This window comes from Colius striatus, chromosome 21, assembly GCF_028858725.1.
Source record: "Colius striatus isolate bColStr4 chromosome 21, bColStr4.1.hap1, whole genome shotgun sequence".
Classification (NCBI taxonomy): Eukaryota; Metazoa; Chordata; class Aves; order Coliiformes; family Coliidae; genus Colius; species Colius striatus.
In genome coordinates, this window is record NC_084779.1 from 9343046 (window position 1) to 9359794 (window position 16749).

The window sequence follows — 16749 nt, forward strand, 5'->3', positions numbered from 1 at the left end:
TAACTTTGGATGCAGAAAAAAACCAACAATGCAAAAATATCACAAATGTTCATGATTTAAGCAATCTAGAAGAGATTGAGGCACAAAGCTCTAAAGTTCAGCCTGCTTAGTTAAAATGAGCTGCTGATTGCTTCAGTACCCACTCACCACTACTCACAAGTGCTCTTACAACAAGGAGCCTTCTAACCAAGAGCCAACATTTATTATCAGCCCCTTGTATGACACTGGGAGCTGCTGGGTGCTTTCTGTGGCACACACAGGGCTGCTCCTGTGGCTCAGTTTCACAGAGTGACAGGATAAATCTCTCAGGGGCTGTAACATTTCCCCTCACCTGTTACTTCTGTCTTTTAAAATGTTAACTTGTACACTGCCAGCTTTTCCCAGGTTCTTGTCAGTGCTTACATTAAGGATTACATATATATAGAAGCAAAATTTGCTAGAAACCTGCAGGCTGTATCACATTCTGTTCTAAGCCCAGTCCACTGCACGTCCTTCTGTCCTTGTCCCTCAGCTGGAGATCTTTATTTGTGCATATTTTTAGTGTGTGCAGCAAGCTGATGAGAAACAACAACTGTTTATCTTACACACTCGTCTTCTCTCTATTTGTTTCCTCTGTAATGAGCACTCTTTTACAATGTCTTAATAAGAAGTCACATGGAAGGGGGTGGATAGCAAGCAAATGCTCCTTCGGGGGAAGGAAATAAAAAGGTGCTGAATATAATGAAACAGCAAAGCAAAGTGTTTTCCCCCTCCCTCAACCTTCTTTCCCAAAAGATTGAAGGGGCTTAGGGTCAGGCCAGCTGGTGAGAATGAAAAAATCCCATGTAAAAAGCATCAGATGATGGTGATTGATAACGAGGCACTGGATGCTTTGGGGAGAGGAGTAACGCCAGATTACTGTTTCCTAAGCTGTTGATGGGACAGCCCATGGACTCAGTGGAGTGGCAGCAGTACTTGGAGCTTCAAGTTCTTCATCTGGGTCCTACAAAACACTGAACTGGTAAATCCCAAAGCCATGGTGGCAGATGTTCTCAAAGATACTGTAGTTAGGCCTAGTTGGACAACATAGTTTTACACTTTATTAGTTTTTATTTAGCTGGTGTCAATGTGAGTTCTGTGCTACTCAAAAGGAGGTGCAGGTGGGATTGATGCAGATCATCTTCCTGCAGGTACCTCTGAGTGTGAGCAATTTTATTCTTGGGATTGCTCCACTGAAGCCAAAGGCATTGAGCTGGATTCCTCATACAAGTGTGTGTTTCTGTCCAGGGCCATTGTAGGCTTTAAAAACAAAATCCCCTCCTTTTCCCTGTGGGGTGTGTTTAGAAAAACACATTTGTGTGGACTTCAAACTTACTTTCTTGTGCACAGAACCCCACACAGAGCTCATGGTGAGATTCTGCCAGGTGCTGGTGCTCTGAGCATCCCATATGTGAGAAAGGAGAGATCTGGGAGAGGAGCACTGTGCCCTTACCAGTGACTCTTAAAGCTGGAAACACGTTACAAATTCTCAGAGTGACTAAGCATTGCTCATTTCTACTTAGTGCTTTCTCCCAGCGCTGCTGGTTGGAACTTTAATTTCACATTGTTAGCAGGATACATTTTTGCATCACAAGGACTCAAAAACCAGGGAGAGAGACTTCATGATTCCTGCTCAGTAGGCATGCAAAGACTTGGTGTTTGTTGTAAATACCTAAAGAAAAGATAAGCTTTTGCAGTAACAGATTCCCTGTAAAACAGCTCAGCCTCTCATCAAAAGCGTTTGCTTTTCAAGCAAAAAAATCACCATGTTCAGGTGGGGAGATGGTCCTTTGCTCCTCCCCCCTTCCCCAGACCATGTTCTGTTTGTTCTTTGGTAGCTTGGGAACATTCCCAGAATGGACAGACAATTTTCCTGGATTTTTAGTGAGTAACTGACAGCAGAATCTGCACCTCTGGATGCTCCCCCCTCAATTTACAGATTAACATGCTGCTATTTAGGAAGAAATCAGTTGAGACATTGCATTAACTATTTTTTCATTGTGAAACCATTTTTCAAGTGTAAAATAGCACGAGCCAGGTTATTCCTACCTGATGGGTGTTTGGAAAGAATAGAAGATCCTTGATTGACTGGGAATTGTATTTCTAAAAGGGTTATGGAAAAGAATGGTAGAAAAATGATATGATTTGCTAAATGCATCTGGAAAAATAATGCATGACTTCTCTTTGATGTTTCTCATGCTGCTGCTGCTGCCTTCACGGGGCAAATTCTTCAGCAGTTTGGCTGTTCTTACTGGGGAAGCTGTAATAGTAAATAGGCTGTGTAATAAGTGTAATAGCCATGAGCTTGCTTTCAGGATGAGAGCTGCTGCTTTGGCTTGTGTTACATATGTTGGAATAAAGAAAGGCTAACAGGAGCTACAGTGATGCAACAAATCAGGCCCGTTTAGTAAGCCAGTCTTACGTGTGTGTGTAGAACAGAGACACTTTCTGTGTGTTTCACATACATGTTCAGGGTTGCTAGCTGTGTGGTACAATGCCTCAAAAAGAGGAAATAAAAAGCAGTGTGGCTTGTTTGAAACAAAGGGAAGGCAATTCCAAAAGAGGAAAGAGTCAGAACAAAAGCAGAATGTGCAGAAGTAGCTGTGGCCAGACCCAGGTAATGCTGCAGCCCACAGAGACCCAGCTGTGCCCTGGTCCTTCAGGAGGTAACTGTCGGCATGATGACGTAAAGCACCTGCTTTTTAGCTCATCTTGAGTTGCCTTTGTCCTGCACTTCTGCTGTTCTGATGAACATAAGTGATTTATGGATATAAAGGCTCTGATGGATGAGTAAATCTGATCTTTTTCGGTGCACAACAAACAAGAAAGGAAAGGAAGCGCAGCAGTAGTTTTCAGGCCGTCAGTAGCAGGATTGCAAGGTGAAGTTAATTGTTATAATGAAAGGTTTGGTGAAATTAATGTGACTCCAGCAGAATCCAAGTTTTCCCTAATCATTTAAGGAAGCTTGTACTATATTCCCTGAAAGGCTGTGACAGGTATGTTTTCATATACGAGAAGCTACGTTGTTGTGAGAGGAAGGGGTACAGGAATGAAAGGTGAGAGTCCTGTGGCAGTGCTGCCCAGCTACTGTGATCATCCCAGTGTGAAATGTGTGGACATACCTATGAGCCAGGTGGACCTCTTAGCTTGTGGTTTGTATTGTAGTGCCTATTTGGGTTTGGCTGCTTGCTGAAAGAGAAATGTCTGTTAGCTATTTGGAGTGCTTTGCTCTTGGCTAGCTGCGAGGCATTGCACATCCTGAGTCGTGCTTGCCCTGAGCTCTGTGCTTCTTCCTAGCCTTTCTTTTGCTTTTCAGGCAGGTTTACCGTTAAATCCCGTGTGCTTTGGTCCTGGGAAAGGCTTTTCTTGTTGAACAAACAGGCAGGAAAGAGAGTTGGAGTGCAAATCAGAAAACTAGTGAGAAAAAGGAGGATTTGGTACCATTTTTTAGTTTGCAGTGGAATCCACAGAAAATTAAGCAGCATGAAACAGTGAAGTGCAGTCTCTTAGAAGTATGTTCACCTCCTTACACCTGTGCAGAAGCAGGTATCATCCGCTCTGCACTGCTCGGGCGTTTTCAGGTGAGCGTCTCAAAGCCCTGCCCCGGGACGTAATTCCTGCACAGGGGCAGTCGGTGACAACAGGATAGGGATGGATGGCGTTTCAGTGGGAGAACTGGTTACAAACCCGTGGGAAACGGCGATGAAAATGACACAAGCGCCAGGGTGGGTTTGGAACATGAGGGGCAGCACAAGCGATTCCATGTCAGATCTCATCGTAAACTTGTGTGTTTGTGACCAAAGCCGATGCTCTGAAACTCCGATTCACGGCCCTTCCCGCGGGGCGGTGGTGCCCTGTTGGCACACGGGCCGTTGATAATCTCAGTGGGTTTGTAGGGGAGGATAACCAACAGCAACCGCGGGCGCTGCCGTGGCCGGAGCCTGCCCCCTGCTGGGCCGGGCTGGGCCGGGCCCGCTCCGCCACGGGACGCCGCTGCCCTCACCCAGCTGCCCGGGATGGGATCACCCCGCTGCCCTCACCCAGGCTGCCCTCACCCAGGCTGCCTGGACCCGGCCGGGCTCACCCCGCTGCCCTCACCCAGGCTGCCCAGTCTGGGATCACCCCGCTGCCCTCACCCAGCTGCCCGGGATGGGATCACCCCGCTGCCCTCACCCAGGCTGCCCGGGCCGGGCTCATCCCGCTGCCCTCACCCAGTCTGCCCGGGCTGGAATCACCCCGCTGCCCTCACCCAGCTGCCCGGGATGGGATCACCCCGCTGCCCTCACCCAGGCTGCCCAGGCCGGGCTCACCCCGCCGCGGCGGCTGGGGCAGAGCAGCGGTTGCAGTGTTATGGACCTGCTGGAGTTAACTGAGCTCGACATGGAGAAGGGCTGAGCAGGGGCTGGGTGCTCCTGCACCCACCGTGTCACCCCACAGGCTCCCTGGCAGGCTGGAGAGCCCGGGCACCGCACACACTACCAGGCAAGGATGGAGGAGAGGAGGCTCCTGGAAGAAAACAGCATCACAGTGGCACTGTCCATCTGTCCCATTTAGGAGCTTTGTGTCTTCATTCCCCTCAAACGATGTGGCTGAGTGGCAGCTAAACCAGGGAGTCACTTGGGCTAATTGTAGGTGATAGCCTGAATAACAATGCCACGCACTGCTGCTGAGGGCAGTGCTGATAAACCTTTGCAGTTAACTCTGATCCGTTCATTTTTCACAGTATTCCAATCAGATGAGTCCAGAATCTCTGCCCCTCGATACAAGCAACCTGCTGTCAGCACACTCTTACTGCCCACGACATCTGCCATGCTGTCAGAAGGAGGCCGCTGGGGTTCACCCATGTGTCACTGGGCACACGGCTGTTTGGGTTGGGGGTGGGATGGTGAGGATGAGTGCAGGGTGTAAATGAACACGTGCACTGATGTGGTGATGCTGTGCAACGCTCCACTTCCCTGCACCTTGTGTAAAGGGGCTTTATTTCTCATTGTGGTATTTTCTAACAAATGCATCCTCAGAGTGCAGGAATTCATCTTGGTTCAGGAAAGCTGTGCAGGGCCCAGAGACCCTTTAATCCATGCCTGACACGCTTAGAATGGCAGCATGAGTGGGTCATGGGGCTGGGTTGTCCTCTGGTGCAGTGACAAGGCACAGTAGGTGAGGGACACTGTGCTTGGCGCATTTCAGAAGGTCCAGGGTCTGTGCTTAGGAACTCTGAACGGGGAGGAACTGCTCATGGGGAGTGGTTCAGGTCTTGTCTTCAGGGCTCAGGTCCTCGGGCTCTAGATGAGAGTAATTGAGAAATAATTCTGTGAAGATGTGCTAATTCAGCTCCAATCATTGGACCCATTTCAGCTTTGAGCAAGGAGACTTAAATGCTTCTGTTCCATCAGATTGACCTTCCCTTTGCTGTAACAACTCCACTAAGCTTAGGGGAGGCAGGGAAAACAATGGGAAGATTTTGTGTAATTTGAAGGAGAGAGGCTGTTACTGTAAATACCACTTTATTGTCCAAGCTGCATGAAATGCTGACACACATAGAGTAAAATAAAAGCAGAGGAAAAGAGCTCTAAGTAGCAATTATCACACAAATCAAGTGACAGCCTCCCCTATTAGCTGGAATAATTTGAGTTATTGGTTAAAATGTAAAATGCAAGTCTTTGCATATTTAACATGTCTCTCAATTTTTGTTTCTGATTCCCAGATCTATTATAAAGTTATTAAAGAAATTGAGCCAGGAGAAGAGCTCTTGGTGTATTTGAAGGAAGGTGGTTATTCCCTTGGGAACATGGCGCCCAGCATGGAAGGTAAGGCCTCGTTTTGCCAGACAGGACCTTTTTGCACCTCTCACCAGCAGACCTGGGTATGTTGAGAACCTCAGTTAGTGCTGAACTGGGACAAAAACCTGATCCAATACCTGCCCCTTCTCTAAGTGTTTGTATTTTATGCTTGTTTTCACTCTTTCTCTGGTGAGAGCAGCTGTCTTAGTCCATGGTAGCAAGATGTTATTAACCTCAAGGCATGCAACGGGTAGGTTTGCTTGTTCCCTCTGAAGAACATTGAACATGATTGGAGGTGCCTTTTTAATCCCCAGGGTCACTCTGTTTCTTTGGGTGTAGTAAAGATGGGCTAAACCATTCCAAGGCTTACAAATCCCTGCCCTTCAGAGCTGTTACGTAGAAAAAGGGGGATCCAGGCAGAGGATGGGAGAGTCATCACTCACATTGTTACTGCTATAGACACCTCTGAGCCCCTGGAATGATGCAGTGAAGGCCAAAAGAACAGTTCTTTTTACAAGAAAGGTCATGTTTTTATTACTGCAGTGTCTGTCCTGCCTTGCAGTGAGTTGGTGTTGCTGGGCAAGGTGTGTAGCTCAGGTGGGCTCAGGGGGGATGTGCTGCATGTGGAGCAGCCTGCAGGACTCAGCCTTACTCACCTCTTACGTATCACCATAACCCTTTGCCTCTAAACATCCCCCCCATTAATTACTGAAGTTCAGTGATCACTCAGACTGTCTAATGATGCTTTCCAGGTTAAGTGAGTGTTTTCCAGAAGGCTGGAGCAAAGAGAAACGTGGATTTCTCTTTCTAACAGGCTTTTATTTGCACAAGTGAGGAGTGCTCCCTGTTTTCCATCTTCCTCATCATGTAACATTTATCTGTGTCTTCATGGTAATGTCTGGTGCTTTTGCCACATAGTTACTTTCAAATTTTAACAGGCCAACCTTAAATATTCGACTTCTTAATACTTTTTACTTCAGCAATGCCATCTTCCTGCTGCCTGCTCTCCCCTTTCAATTCTGAATTAACAAGAAAGAAAACGCAAAATTGTTCCACACACAGATAATTATCATAAAAATCTTTTATCCAAACCCCAGCCAAACACAGCAGACCCCTTATCACTGCAGGAATTTTGAGTAGGGCACTTGAACTCCTTTGAGACTCGAGTCTGGTAGATTAGCATGTAGATGCCACATAATTGTGTTCCCCTTGGTTTCTCTGAAAGCTATTAGGCACTGATTTATTTTTCTGTTGCATTCCTGCTTTGTCCTGAGTGTTACTGATGGAACTTAAGATAGGCACATATAACCAGGGATTTGACAAACAAGACATAGAGAACAGGCAGCAATTTTTTTTGTAGCTGGGTTTTTTTTCTTTATCCACTTCTCCCTGTAAGGCACTGCAGCAGGGACCTTCTTCGGAAGGGCAGCATTTTCCTGTGTGCTGCTTCAAGAAAGGAGAAGACTTTAATGAGAACTCTTTTAAAGGCCTTTTTTTGTTTTTCTTTGGTGCTTAGGTAAAAAAATAAACCTTAATGAACCTGAAGTCTGCAAACTGTGTGATATAATGGCACAGAACATATGCCAGGTCTTCCTCATTCAGTCCTGAGCCTCCTTCATTACTTAGGTTTTATTGTTGCAGGGAAATAGTCTGGCCCTTAGTCGACAGGACAGATCAGTTCCTTCCTGTGCACTGGTGTTTATTGAGCAGTCTGATCCTTAGTCTTAAGGTTCAGAAATGGGAATGCCAGAGGAGCTGGTGTCTGGGTGTTGATATGATATAGTCAGCTGCTCTACCGGTCAGTTCTTCCTGTTTCACCTGTCTGAGCATCAAAATAGTATTTGCAGCCAGTGGCAACATGTCTAGTGTGTGCCTAAAGGCTTTTCATTGTGTTTTTGTCAGTTCTCTAGGTCTTCTCTTCAGTAAAAATCTCTTTTTTCCAAACCCAAATATTCTGAAGCAGATGCATTTCTTTCCTTATCCATCTTTTCTGCCTGTTGTGTTTGATGATGGAAGAGGGATGTTGTTGCTCGAGCCTGTACCAAATAGGGGTGTTTTCAGTTTAGTGACATGCGAGGGCTAGAGCTATAAAATCTGTGTAGCTCTGAAAGTATGCACATGCAAATAATGCAGATGCCTCAGCTGAGCTGCCCTGTTTCTGACATTTCTTAATGAAAGCCTGATGGGACAGGACAACTCCTCAGCTTGTGTAAATGCAGCTACTCCAGCCTCTGCCCACTGCAGATCCCGTTACAATGTTTGTGGTTTGTGTGAGATCTCCAGTTCTGCTGGCTAAGGACAAGGAGATTGGAAGCAGCATCTCCTCTCTAACAGTTATCACTGAGGCTTTTAGTGTATTTCATCCATCTGTCTGTCATGTAGTCTGTTAGTCACAGAAAGGACAAGCATCCCTTGTTCTTGTTGGTACCAGCAGGCAGTGCTCTGGGGGAGGAGGTGCTTGCCAGTTGTCCACCTTTAGCCAGGTATTGCAATAAATTAATCTCTGTGACTGGTGTTCCAAAGTCAAGGTGGATTTCTGGTTTCTAGAGGAAATAAGTTAAGAGTTAATAAGTTAAATAAGATGCAATTAATCACAGGCTGAAGCAGGAGGAATTCAGTATGAATTTGCAGATATTTTGGTGAAGTCAAGAAAAGGAAAAAAGGAATAGTTTCCTTCATTCCAGGTTTCCAGGTCTGAGCAATTGCCAGGTTGAGCTTGAGAGATGCTGGGAGTTTAATGTGAGCTTCTCAGGAGGTGAGGGTGCCTGGGAGTTCCCAGTGCAGAAGGCTTTCAGTCCCTTGTGGGGAAAAAAAGCCTTGTCACATTGAGTCATTGCTGTATTTACAACAGAGGGAAGAGGGGAAGCAGTTGACTTTTGGGGTGAATTCTCAGGTAGAAGAGTGCAGAGTGAAAAGGTACCAAAACACACCTAATCACAGCTCTTGCCCCCCTCACTTAAATTCCTCTGGCTAGCAGAGTGTGCTTCGTGCTGTTGTTCCAGTGAAGTGCAGTCACAGGACATCCCATGGTACCACAATTCTCTGTTGCTTTTGTCATGCAGTCATTTCAGTCACTTTAATGGCAGGTTATACACAGTCTCTCACTACTGCTAGGTAGTTTGTTTATATCCTGATTTCCAGGTTTCCCTCCCCAGGGACACAGATCACATGAGACACATTCTGGTCCAGTCGAGCAGAATGCTGGGCAACAGAATTTCTGGAAGGAGCAGAGCAGGGGCTGATCCACTTCGTTGTGAGGCTCCTGATGGCAGTTTCAGAGCATTCAATCTGTCAAAACTAGTTACAATGGGAAAGATATGGATGATTTCTGCCCTTAGGTCTCCTTTTTTAGTCAAAATCCCTTCCCTTCCCCAAAAGAAGAAAATGTTGACTTGATGGATTTTACTTCTTTTTCCATCCCTCTCTTTAGCAGCTCAGGATTTCATCTGTAGCATCCCTGTAGCATCTCTGTATTTCATTCATCCCTTGTGTAAGCAGGGTGTAATGGCCAGGGCCCGCTGCCTGGGGAAGCAGCAAGGCTTGGCTGCTTGTGTCTCAGTGATATTTTCTTTTTCTGGCTGTGTTTGACTTTTTCCAGTCCGTGGGCATGCCGATACTTTCCGTGTAGGTGTGGACCACGTTGGGTTTCATCTGCCCACAGAGCTTGCTGTAGCAGCTTATGGGATCTTGTCTTTCTCAGTCACCACAGCAGCGAGTCACAGCCTCCCTGGTGTGTAAGGGCATGGGTGGAAAACCACAGCCCCAGCTGAACCGGGCTGTTTGAGGGAAACAGAGACAGGAGATTGAAGCGGCAGTGGCCGGGTGCCACACTGCCTGTGCTCCTGCCCGGGTCACACTCGTAACAACATCAGCCCTGATTTATATAAAACACAAGCTCGGGGCTTAAAGCACAGCTGAAGTGGTTGTAATTGTGCAAAGCTTCAGGCAAAGCAGTGCATGGGGTGCTTTACAGCAAGGGTCTGCTCCAGGCAGAGGAGCAGCCACCGCTCTGTCCCTCACCGGGGAGCAGCAGCGCTGGCGGGCACATCAGCTCCATCCAAACAGGGGCTTTGGCTGCATCTCACGGTACCTCCACTCTTTCCTTTGAGTTAGTGTGTCTTACCACAAGCTTTTGAAAGTAAAGTTACCAGAAGAAGAGACTAGAAGCTGATGTGAAGCAGAGCAGAGGCGGGAGGGCAGGGAAGCGCGGCAGCGCCATGGCTGCAGAGCTGCTGGCTCAGGGCTGGCTGCTGGGTGGAGAAACCCCGAGCTCTCCCGACTCCCTCCCAGAGGTTGTGCTCCTGGAAAATTTACAGCTCTGAGCTGATTGTTTGGCTTGGCACTATGGTCAGGATGCTGCCTTGTAAACTTAATAATAGCTGCCCTCTTTTTAATTTGTTTGACCTTGACTGCAGTAATTTATGTGCATTAGCTGGGGGTTGGTTTTTTTGAAGAGGAAAAAAAACAACAAAAGAAAACAGCACAACAGCAAAGAATTTTGGCTCTCTTTTCTTTCTTCCATGGTCCTCTGGTTTGGAACTCCTCAGGTCTGATGGCACACTGCACTTCTGCACTTGTGCAGGACGAGTTAAGGGGATAACATTAAAGAGAGCTTTTCTTAGACAAGAGCTTGTCCAGGTGTGTGCTGTGACAATTGGCTGTTCCCAGCCTCCAGGTGTGTGCTGTGACAATTGGCTGTTCCCAGCCTCCAGGTGTGTGCTGTGGCAATTGGCTGTTCCCAGCCTCTCTCTCTGTGGTTTGTTCCTTTTTTCTCTGGCAGCCCCTTTGGAGGCAAAGCTCGTTCATGTTTTAAAAGAGCCTCATTGCAAACCAAGGTGGTGCTCCAGGATAGCCCCAGTGCTTGGTGTGTCTGCTGATCCCTGTAGGTCTCAGTGTCTCAGCAGGGGCCAGGACACAAAGAAAACAAAATCTCTCCTGGCTGTGTGGTTTGATTTTTGTTGTTAATGCTTAAAGTGAAAGCAGTGTGCTGGCACAGCCCCCCTCGCCGTGCTCTCTCTCCTGTCACCTGCAGGTTTCCTCTGTGTTTGTCTGGTTGACAGATCCTCACAGAATATTACTTTTCTTTACAAGCCCAGCACTGGGTGAACTGATTAGACTTGCTGGAACTTCCTGGCCCACAAGTGACAATGATGTGGTGTGTGTGTTGCAGAGGAGCACACGTTTCGCTGCGAGGACTGCGATGAGCTTTTCCAGTCCAAGCTGGACCTGCGGCGGCACAAGAAGTATTCCTGCAGCGCCGTGGGCTCCCTCTACGACACCCTCAGTGACGACATCAAGCAAGAAGGTCTTGGAGATGGACAGGTCTATGAGTGCAAAGACTGTGAGAGGATGTTCCCCAATAAATACAGGTACAGGGAAGCTGCCCCAGCCTGCTCTGCCCTGCCCCTCTCCGTCACTCCTGTCCCGCGGTGGGAAACGTGGGTGCAGGGAGGGAGCGGGGTGGCTCAGGACGATGCTGGGGATGTGCCTTTGCTTCCTCTGTAGGGTTCAGGAATGTCATTTTTAGGATCCTTCAGTGTCATTAGCTATTGGGCAGCATTTTGTTTCACCTTGATTTCGTAGGCTGTGATGCTTTGCTGGCTGGAGAAGCATCCACAGCTCATTGGCAGTATGAAGTTTCAGCCGTCGTTTGCTGGATTCCCTGTGACTTTTCCAGGGTTATGTCCTGAGAAAGCCACTCAGACACAGGCAGCAGACCCAAATGGTCTTATAATTTTTCAGAAGTTAATACAGATCAAATCAAGAGTGCCACTGGGGAGCTGAAATTGAGCATTTAGCAGCTGACTAAATAAATAAATGCTTTGCTAATCCCAGTAGGTACTTGCCTCTAAACAGCATATTAGCTGTCCGTATTTGCTCTAAATAAACTCATAAATCACAGTTAACAGGAGCATATTTTTGTGTACATATATGAAAGGGATATATTTCTTTGTGTGTATAAAATTTTTGTAGCGTTAAGAACACCATTTCTTTAGCAAAATGGATATTGCTGCTTAAAAATGAGTGGATTGACAGTTTATAAGGGGCACGCTCATGAATATTAACTCTCACGAAGAGGAGGTTCTTGAGGCAGCAGCAGACTGGTGGCCGCTTAGATTCCCAGGGCAGATTGCAGTTCCACTTGTGATGCAGCCACCTCCTGCACCCAGATTTCAATGTGTCAGTTGTCAGTGCAGCTGGCCTTTATCCTGGGAGTTCCAGAGGACCCCAGTGTCAGGTCCTTTCTGCTCCAGGTGCCTCTTGGCACACAGTTCCACTGGGGCTGCGAATCCCTGTCAGGTGTCTGAGGAGGACAGTCCTGAGGAGGTGTCAATGCTGAGCTGATACTTGGGTGCCCAAACCCCTCAGGCACTGTGCATGTGCCCCATGGTTATCTGCTGTGAAGTCATCCTGAAGTCTGGCAGCATTTTCCAGTAGTGTGTAGTTTTAATGTTCCTATAAAAAATATAACTGTGCTTTAAGGTTCCATGGGAATGGTTTAATGTTGATCTGTAGGGGCTTTCAGGAAGCAGTAGCTGTCATGTGAGTTTGTCCTTCATCAGAACTCACAGCGAGGAGGAGTATTTGTAACTCCCATTAAAGGCAGCAGAGGACACGAGTTTTCATTCCTCTGTTTCTCAGGGCTGGCCCAGAGGTGCAGGATTTCCAGCCTGTTCAGTACCTCTTAGAGCACTGGGTCTTCAGCAGAGTGGTTTCCCAGGCCCTGCACCTGCCCTGCTGCCAGCAGCAGTGGCTTCCCCTGCCCATCACACCTGGGTCAGTGGCCCAACAGAGCACTTTGGCGTGGGGGGAACGGAGCACCCTGCGTGCTTGTGCCAAAGGCCATCCCTGCCATGGCCCTGGTCCAGCAGCCACTCTGGTTCACCATCATCCTCCTGGTTGGGGAGAGGCTGCCAGTTGGCAGGAGCTGAAATTGCCGAGTTAAGTAATAAAAGATGTCTGACATTTAGAAGTGAAATGTGTTTGCACCTTATCGTGTTTCTTCCCAATGTGAAGTTGCTGTGTTCTGGGAAGCTGTGGGCTTTGTGCCCATGCAAACGGCAATGTGATAGTCTCAGCAGCAACAGCTAATATCTTGTCTTTCCCTGCGGGGATGCCGGAGGAGTCTTGGTCACAAAATGCTCATTTTTCCCTTCAGGAACCTGCAGGGTCAAGTCTGGTTTTACCTTCCTTTTCCCCCTTGTAAATGGACTCAGGTATTTAATAAGAAGCACCATAAAATGCAGCAATGCTTTGAGGCAGAGTAGGGCAGCTTCCACCCTGCACTCAATGCCAGGAGAGGGAAAGGTGTTGGTGTGCTGCTGCAGCTCTCACGGGCTATGAGCCTCCTGCTCAAAGGCTCCTGCAGTCACCTTCTGTAGCAGCAGTTGGTTCTGGAAACCCTCCAGACCCCAGGGGCTCGCAGACTGTTTCTCTGTCACCATCTTTAATCACCTCTCTCTGTCTCAAACCTCCCTGATACGGGGCAGGAGCTCTGTAGCAGCTTGTGCCTCGGCTCTAGGTGCCTGGTTCAGGTGGGTGCCCGGAGCTGGGCTCTGCTTGCTGCCAGCCTGGGCTGTGGGTCACAGCCTGCCATGTGCCATCAGCCTGTTTCTCTTTCCCAGCCTGGAGCAGCACATGGTGATCCACACTGAGGAGAGGGAGTACAAGTGCGACCAGTGTCCCAAGGCTTTCAACTGGAAATCCAACCTGATTCGTCACCAAATGTCTCACGACAGTGGGAAACGGTTTGAATGTGAAAACTGTGTTAAGGTATGGCACAGGACACGGTAAGGGTGGGCAGCTCTGCCTGGGAGAGGGTGCTGGGATCTGGGGGAAGGGGTCCAGAGGATGGGTGACCCATGTAGGTGTGGTTTGGTGGCCCAGCCATGGTGTGGAGCGTGGTAACACAGGGAGAGAGTTCTGCCCAAGCTGGGCCCAGCACCTCAGCTTGGCTGTGGAGCTCAGCCTGGCCACAGGCCACTCGTCTTTGGCCTTCTCATGGGTGTTGGGGAAGCATCTGGGGTGTCTGGAGAGCACAGGGCAGGTGTGGGTAAGCAGACTGTGAGCCCTGCACACGTGGGAGAGCGTGCAGCAGCCTGGCAGGGCCCTGCAGCGGGAGGTGAACATCCCTGCGCTCCCAACACCGGGGACAGCAAAAGCCCTACAAACCCCGGTCAGCCTGTTCCTACACAGGCTCCTCTCCCCACTGTCCCATTCCCCCTCCCTCAGGACATTCTCTGTTTCAGGTGTTTACCGACCCCAGCAACCTCCAGCGGCACATCCGCTCGCAGCACGTGGGCGCGCGGGCCCACGCCTGCCCCGACTGCGGCAAAACCTTCGCCACCTCCTCGGGCCTCAAGCAGCACAAGCACATTCACAGCACTGTCAAACCTTTCATATGTAAGTTGTCACGGCCATCACAGAGCCCCGGCTTTTGCTGTAATTGCACGTATCCTGCGGGGCCCCCCAGCACTGCCTGTCCCTCTGCGACAGCCGCTGTAATTTTATAGGTCAGAGCACAAGATGAAATTCCTCAGCAGGTCTTTTTTTCTCTTGTGCATGGGCCCTGTTTTTTCAGTAAACATTCGTGGCAGTTTTTGACTCTCTTGACAAGTTAAAAGCTGAGTCTCTCAGCAGTCCCAGCCGTGCCATTTTTGTCGTATCTTTTCTTTCTCTCGTCTCTTTTTCTTTCCCTCCCTCCGTTAATCGTCCTCGAATGTTGGGGGTGTAAATAAAGAGCTGACACAGCCTGATCAAAAGGGTTTCAGGGCTGCCTCAGACCCCGTAGCTGGTGTAGAGGATTTGGAATAGTCAGAGACAAGAACCAGTGTTTTAAGAAGAGTCTTTTCCCTCTTTTATTTGCTGCGAGTTTCCTACAGGTAACACTTGGAAGCCAAGCAAAGAGCAGGTTAATTGCACCCTTAGTGCTCTCTTTACTGGAGTATTTCCAGAAGGGGGTTTTCCCTCGGGCTCATTTCGTGTTAGTCTCAGGGTTGTGTATTGTTTTAATTGACACGGCACCTACTGGACTTTGATGACTGTGCAGGAGGGTGGATTGTGTCCCAGGAAAGCTACAGGAACTTCAGGGACTACTTCCTGACACTCTTCAGAAAGCACAACTTAAGCACAGAACGGGATCTGGGTTTGATTCCAGGCTTTGATGTTACAGAGGGAACCCACTGAACCCACCTCGGCCTTTCCCCCCCCTCCATTGCTCTAATGGGAACAGCATGCAGGAGTATCCTGGGAGACTCGTTTCATTAGTGTTTTCTGAGATAATCAGATGGGTGTCAGTGGAGGAAGAAAAAATACTCTTATTGCTCATTTTGATGCAATCTTTCACTTGGTGACGGGCACATGAAAGAGATAATTTGGATCTCGTCCTATTGCTGCAGCGGGATGAATGATTTCTTCTCATAATCTCCTCACTCTCACCTCATAAGAATTAGGGAGCTGTCAGTCCAGATCAGTGTGTAAAACAACTGGAGACTGATTCTGCCTCGTGCAGATGTGCCAGGTGGAGTCACACACATGAATGTGGAATCCATTAAGGCAGGACTGGCTTTTTCCCTGTTCAGTGGAAGAAGAGGGTTTGGGTTGGGTCAGGAGGGTGTTTGGTTGGTTGTTTTTTACACCCCAAACATGTTTTAAGGAAATGTGCCCAAACGTGACCTTTCTTCTCCTCATTTGAGAGGGAGCTCACTCGTGGTGTCCTGACACATGGAAGGGTTTGTTCACACACACACAGTCCCACAACCCTCAAGACACTGGCTTTGCACAGACAAGCAGGACAAGGGAAACATCCACCCATTCTCGAGCCAAGGGTCAAGCAGTTCAGGCAGCATCAGAACTGAGACAGGCAGCAGGGAACTCCTGACACTCGTTTGACATCCAAACACTCAAGTAAATCCCAAAGATTTAGGAAAAAAAAATCTAAGTCAAGTCACACTTGGCATGTACCTACCAGTGAAAACTGGGGGGGAGGATCACTGTTGCTGGGTTGGAGAGCTGGGTGTCAGGAGTGTTTGGATACAGGTCTCTGCCTGGCCAGCTCTGAACAATGTCCTTTCCCTGTCTTTGTCTCAGTTTGCATGTGTACAAAAGGGTGATAACAGCAGTTCTCTGGTGAAAGGAGTGTGTTAATTCACTGAGAAGTAAAACTTATTCCTGTGTTGAAAGAGGCATCAGATAATAATAAGTTTCAGTGTTTTGGTACACAGAAAAGTTTGGGTGGGATTTTTGTTTCTTACTTTCCCTTCTTCCTTCCACACAGCAAGGTCTGCAGGTGCCAGAGGGCACACAAGTTCACTTTTTGAAGGCCTGGTGTTTACAGGTCATTTCAGTAAATGCTGATGTAGCCTTAACAAAGCAGTGTCAGGGTGTCTTACTTGTTTAACCAGTGCAGATCTCTCCCCACTTCGAGCTGAACTGAGGCCTGGCTGGCAGACTATTTACAGAGCATCCCTATGGAGTGGTTACTTACTATTAATGGTGTTAAAGAAGGGGTAGGTTTGATTAAATGAGGCAAAGTTTTTCTGCCTTCAGCACTTGCTGCCACACCAGGACTAGAGGGAGAGCAGAGCAGCTGATGGAGACAGGTGTTATCAGTGAAATGTACCATTATCTGTATTGGAAATGAACAAAAAATCAAGTTTGAGCAGGAGTAGCAACATCAGATGTCTGTAGATGCTTGGCAAGGGGTTCTCTAGGAAGGTGGTTGACTGACAGGGGGAGGAGTGTTGTTTCTCAGTGGTAGCTTCTGGCAGTCCAGCACATCAGTGGGCTGTAGCTGGGCTTTGGGCCATTGCATTGTCGGCTGCTCCTGAGGATCTTCCAGCCTCGCAGCTCTCTATTCCAGGGCTGCCTCTTCCTTTCCTGACTGTGGCCAAGAACCCAGCCTGGGGAGGGTGAGTCCCATGTAGATGCTTAAGGAGGGAGATGGCTTTTC

General features: G+C 48.3%; 1 protein-coding gene across 4 annotated transcripts in view; it reads left to right on the forward strand.

Annotated features, from left to right (window-relative positions):
* PRDM16 (PR/SET domain 16) overlaps positions 1-16749 on the forward strand; it is a 294011-nt gene that overhangs the window by 251584 nt on the left and 25678 nt on the right. For all 4 annotated transcript variants that reach the window (XM_062012812.1, XM_062012813.1, XM_062012815.1 and 1 more), the window contains exons 5-8: positions 5723-5825; positions 10969-11167; positions 13424-13571; positions 14048-14201. In XM_062012812.1, the coding sequence (XP_061868796.1) occupies positions 5723-5825; positions 10969-11167; positions 13424-13571; positions 14048-14201 (604 nt within the window). The remainder of the gene's footprint in view (positions 1-5722; positions 5826-10968; positions 11168-13423; positions 13572-14047; positions 14202-16749) is intronic.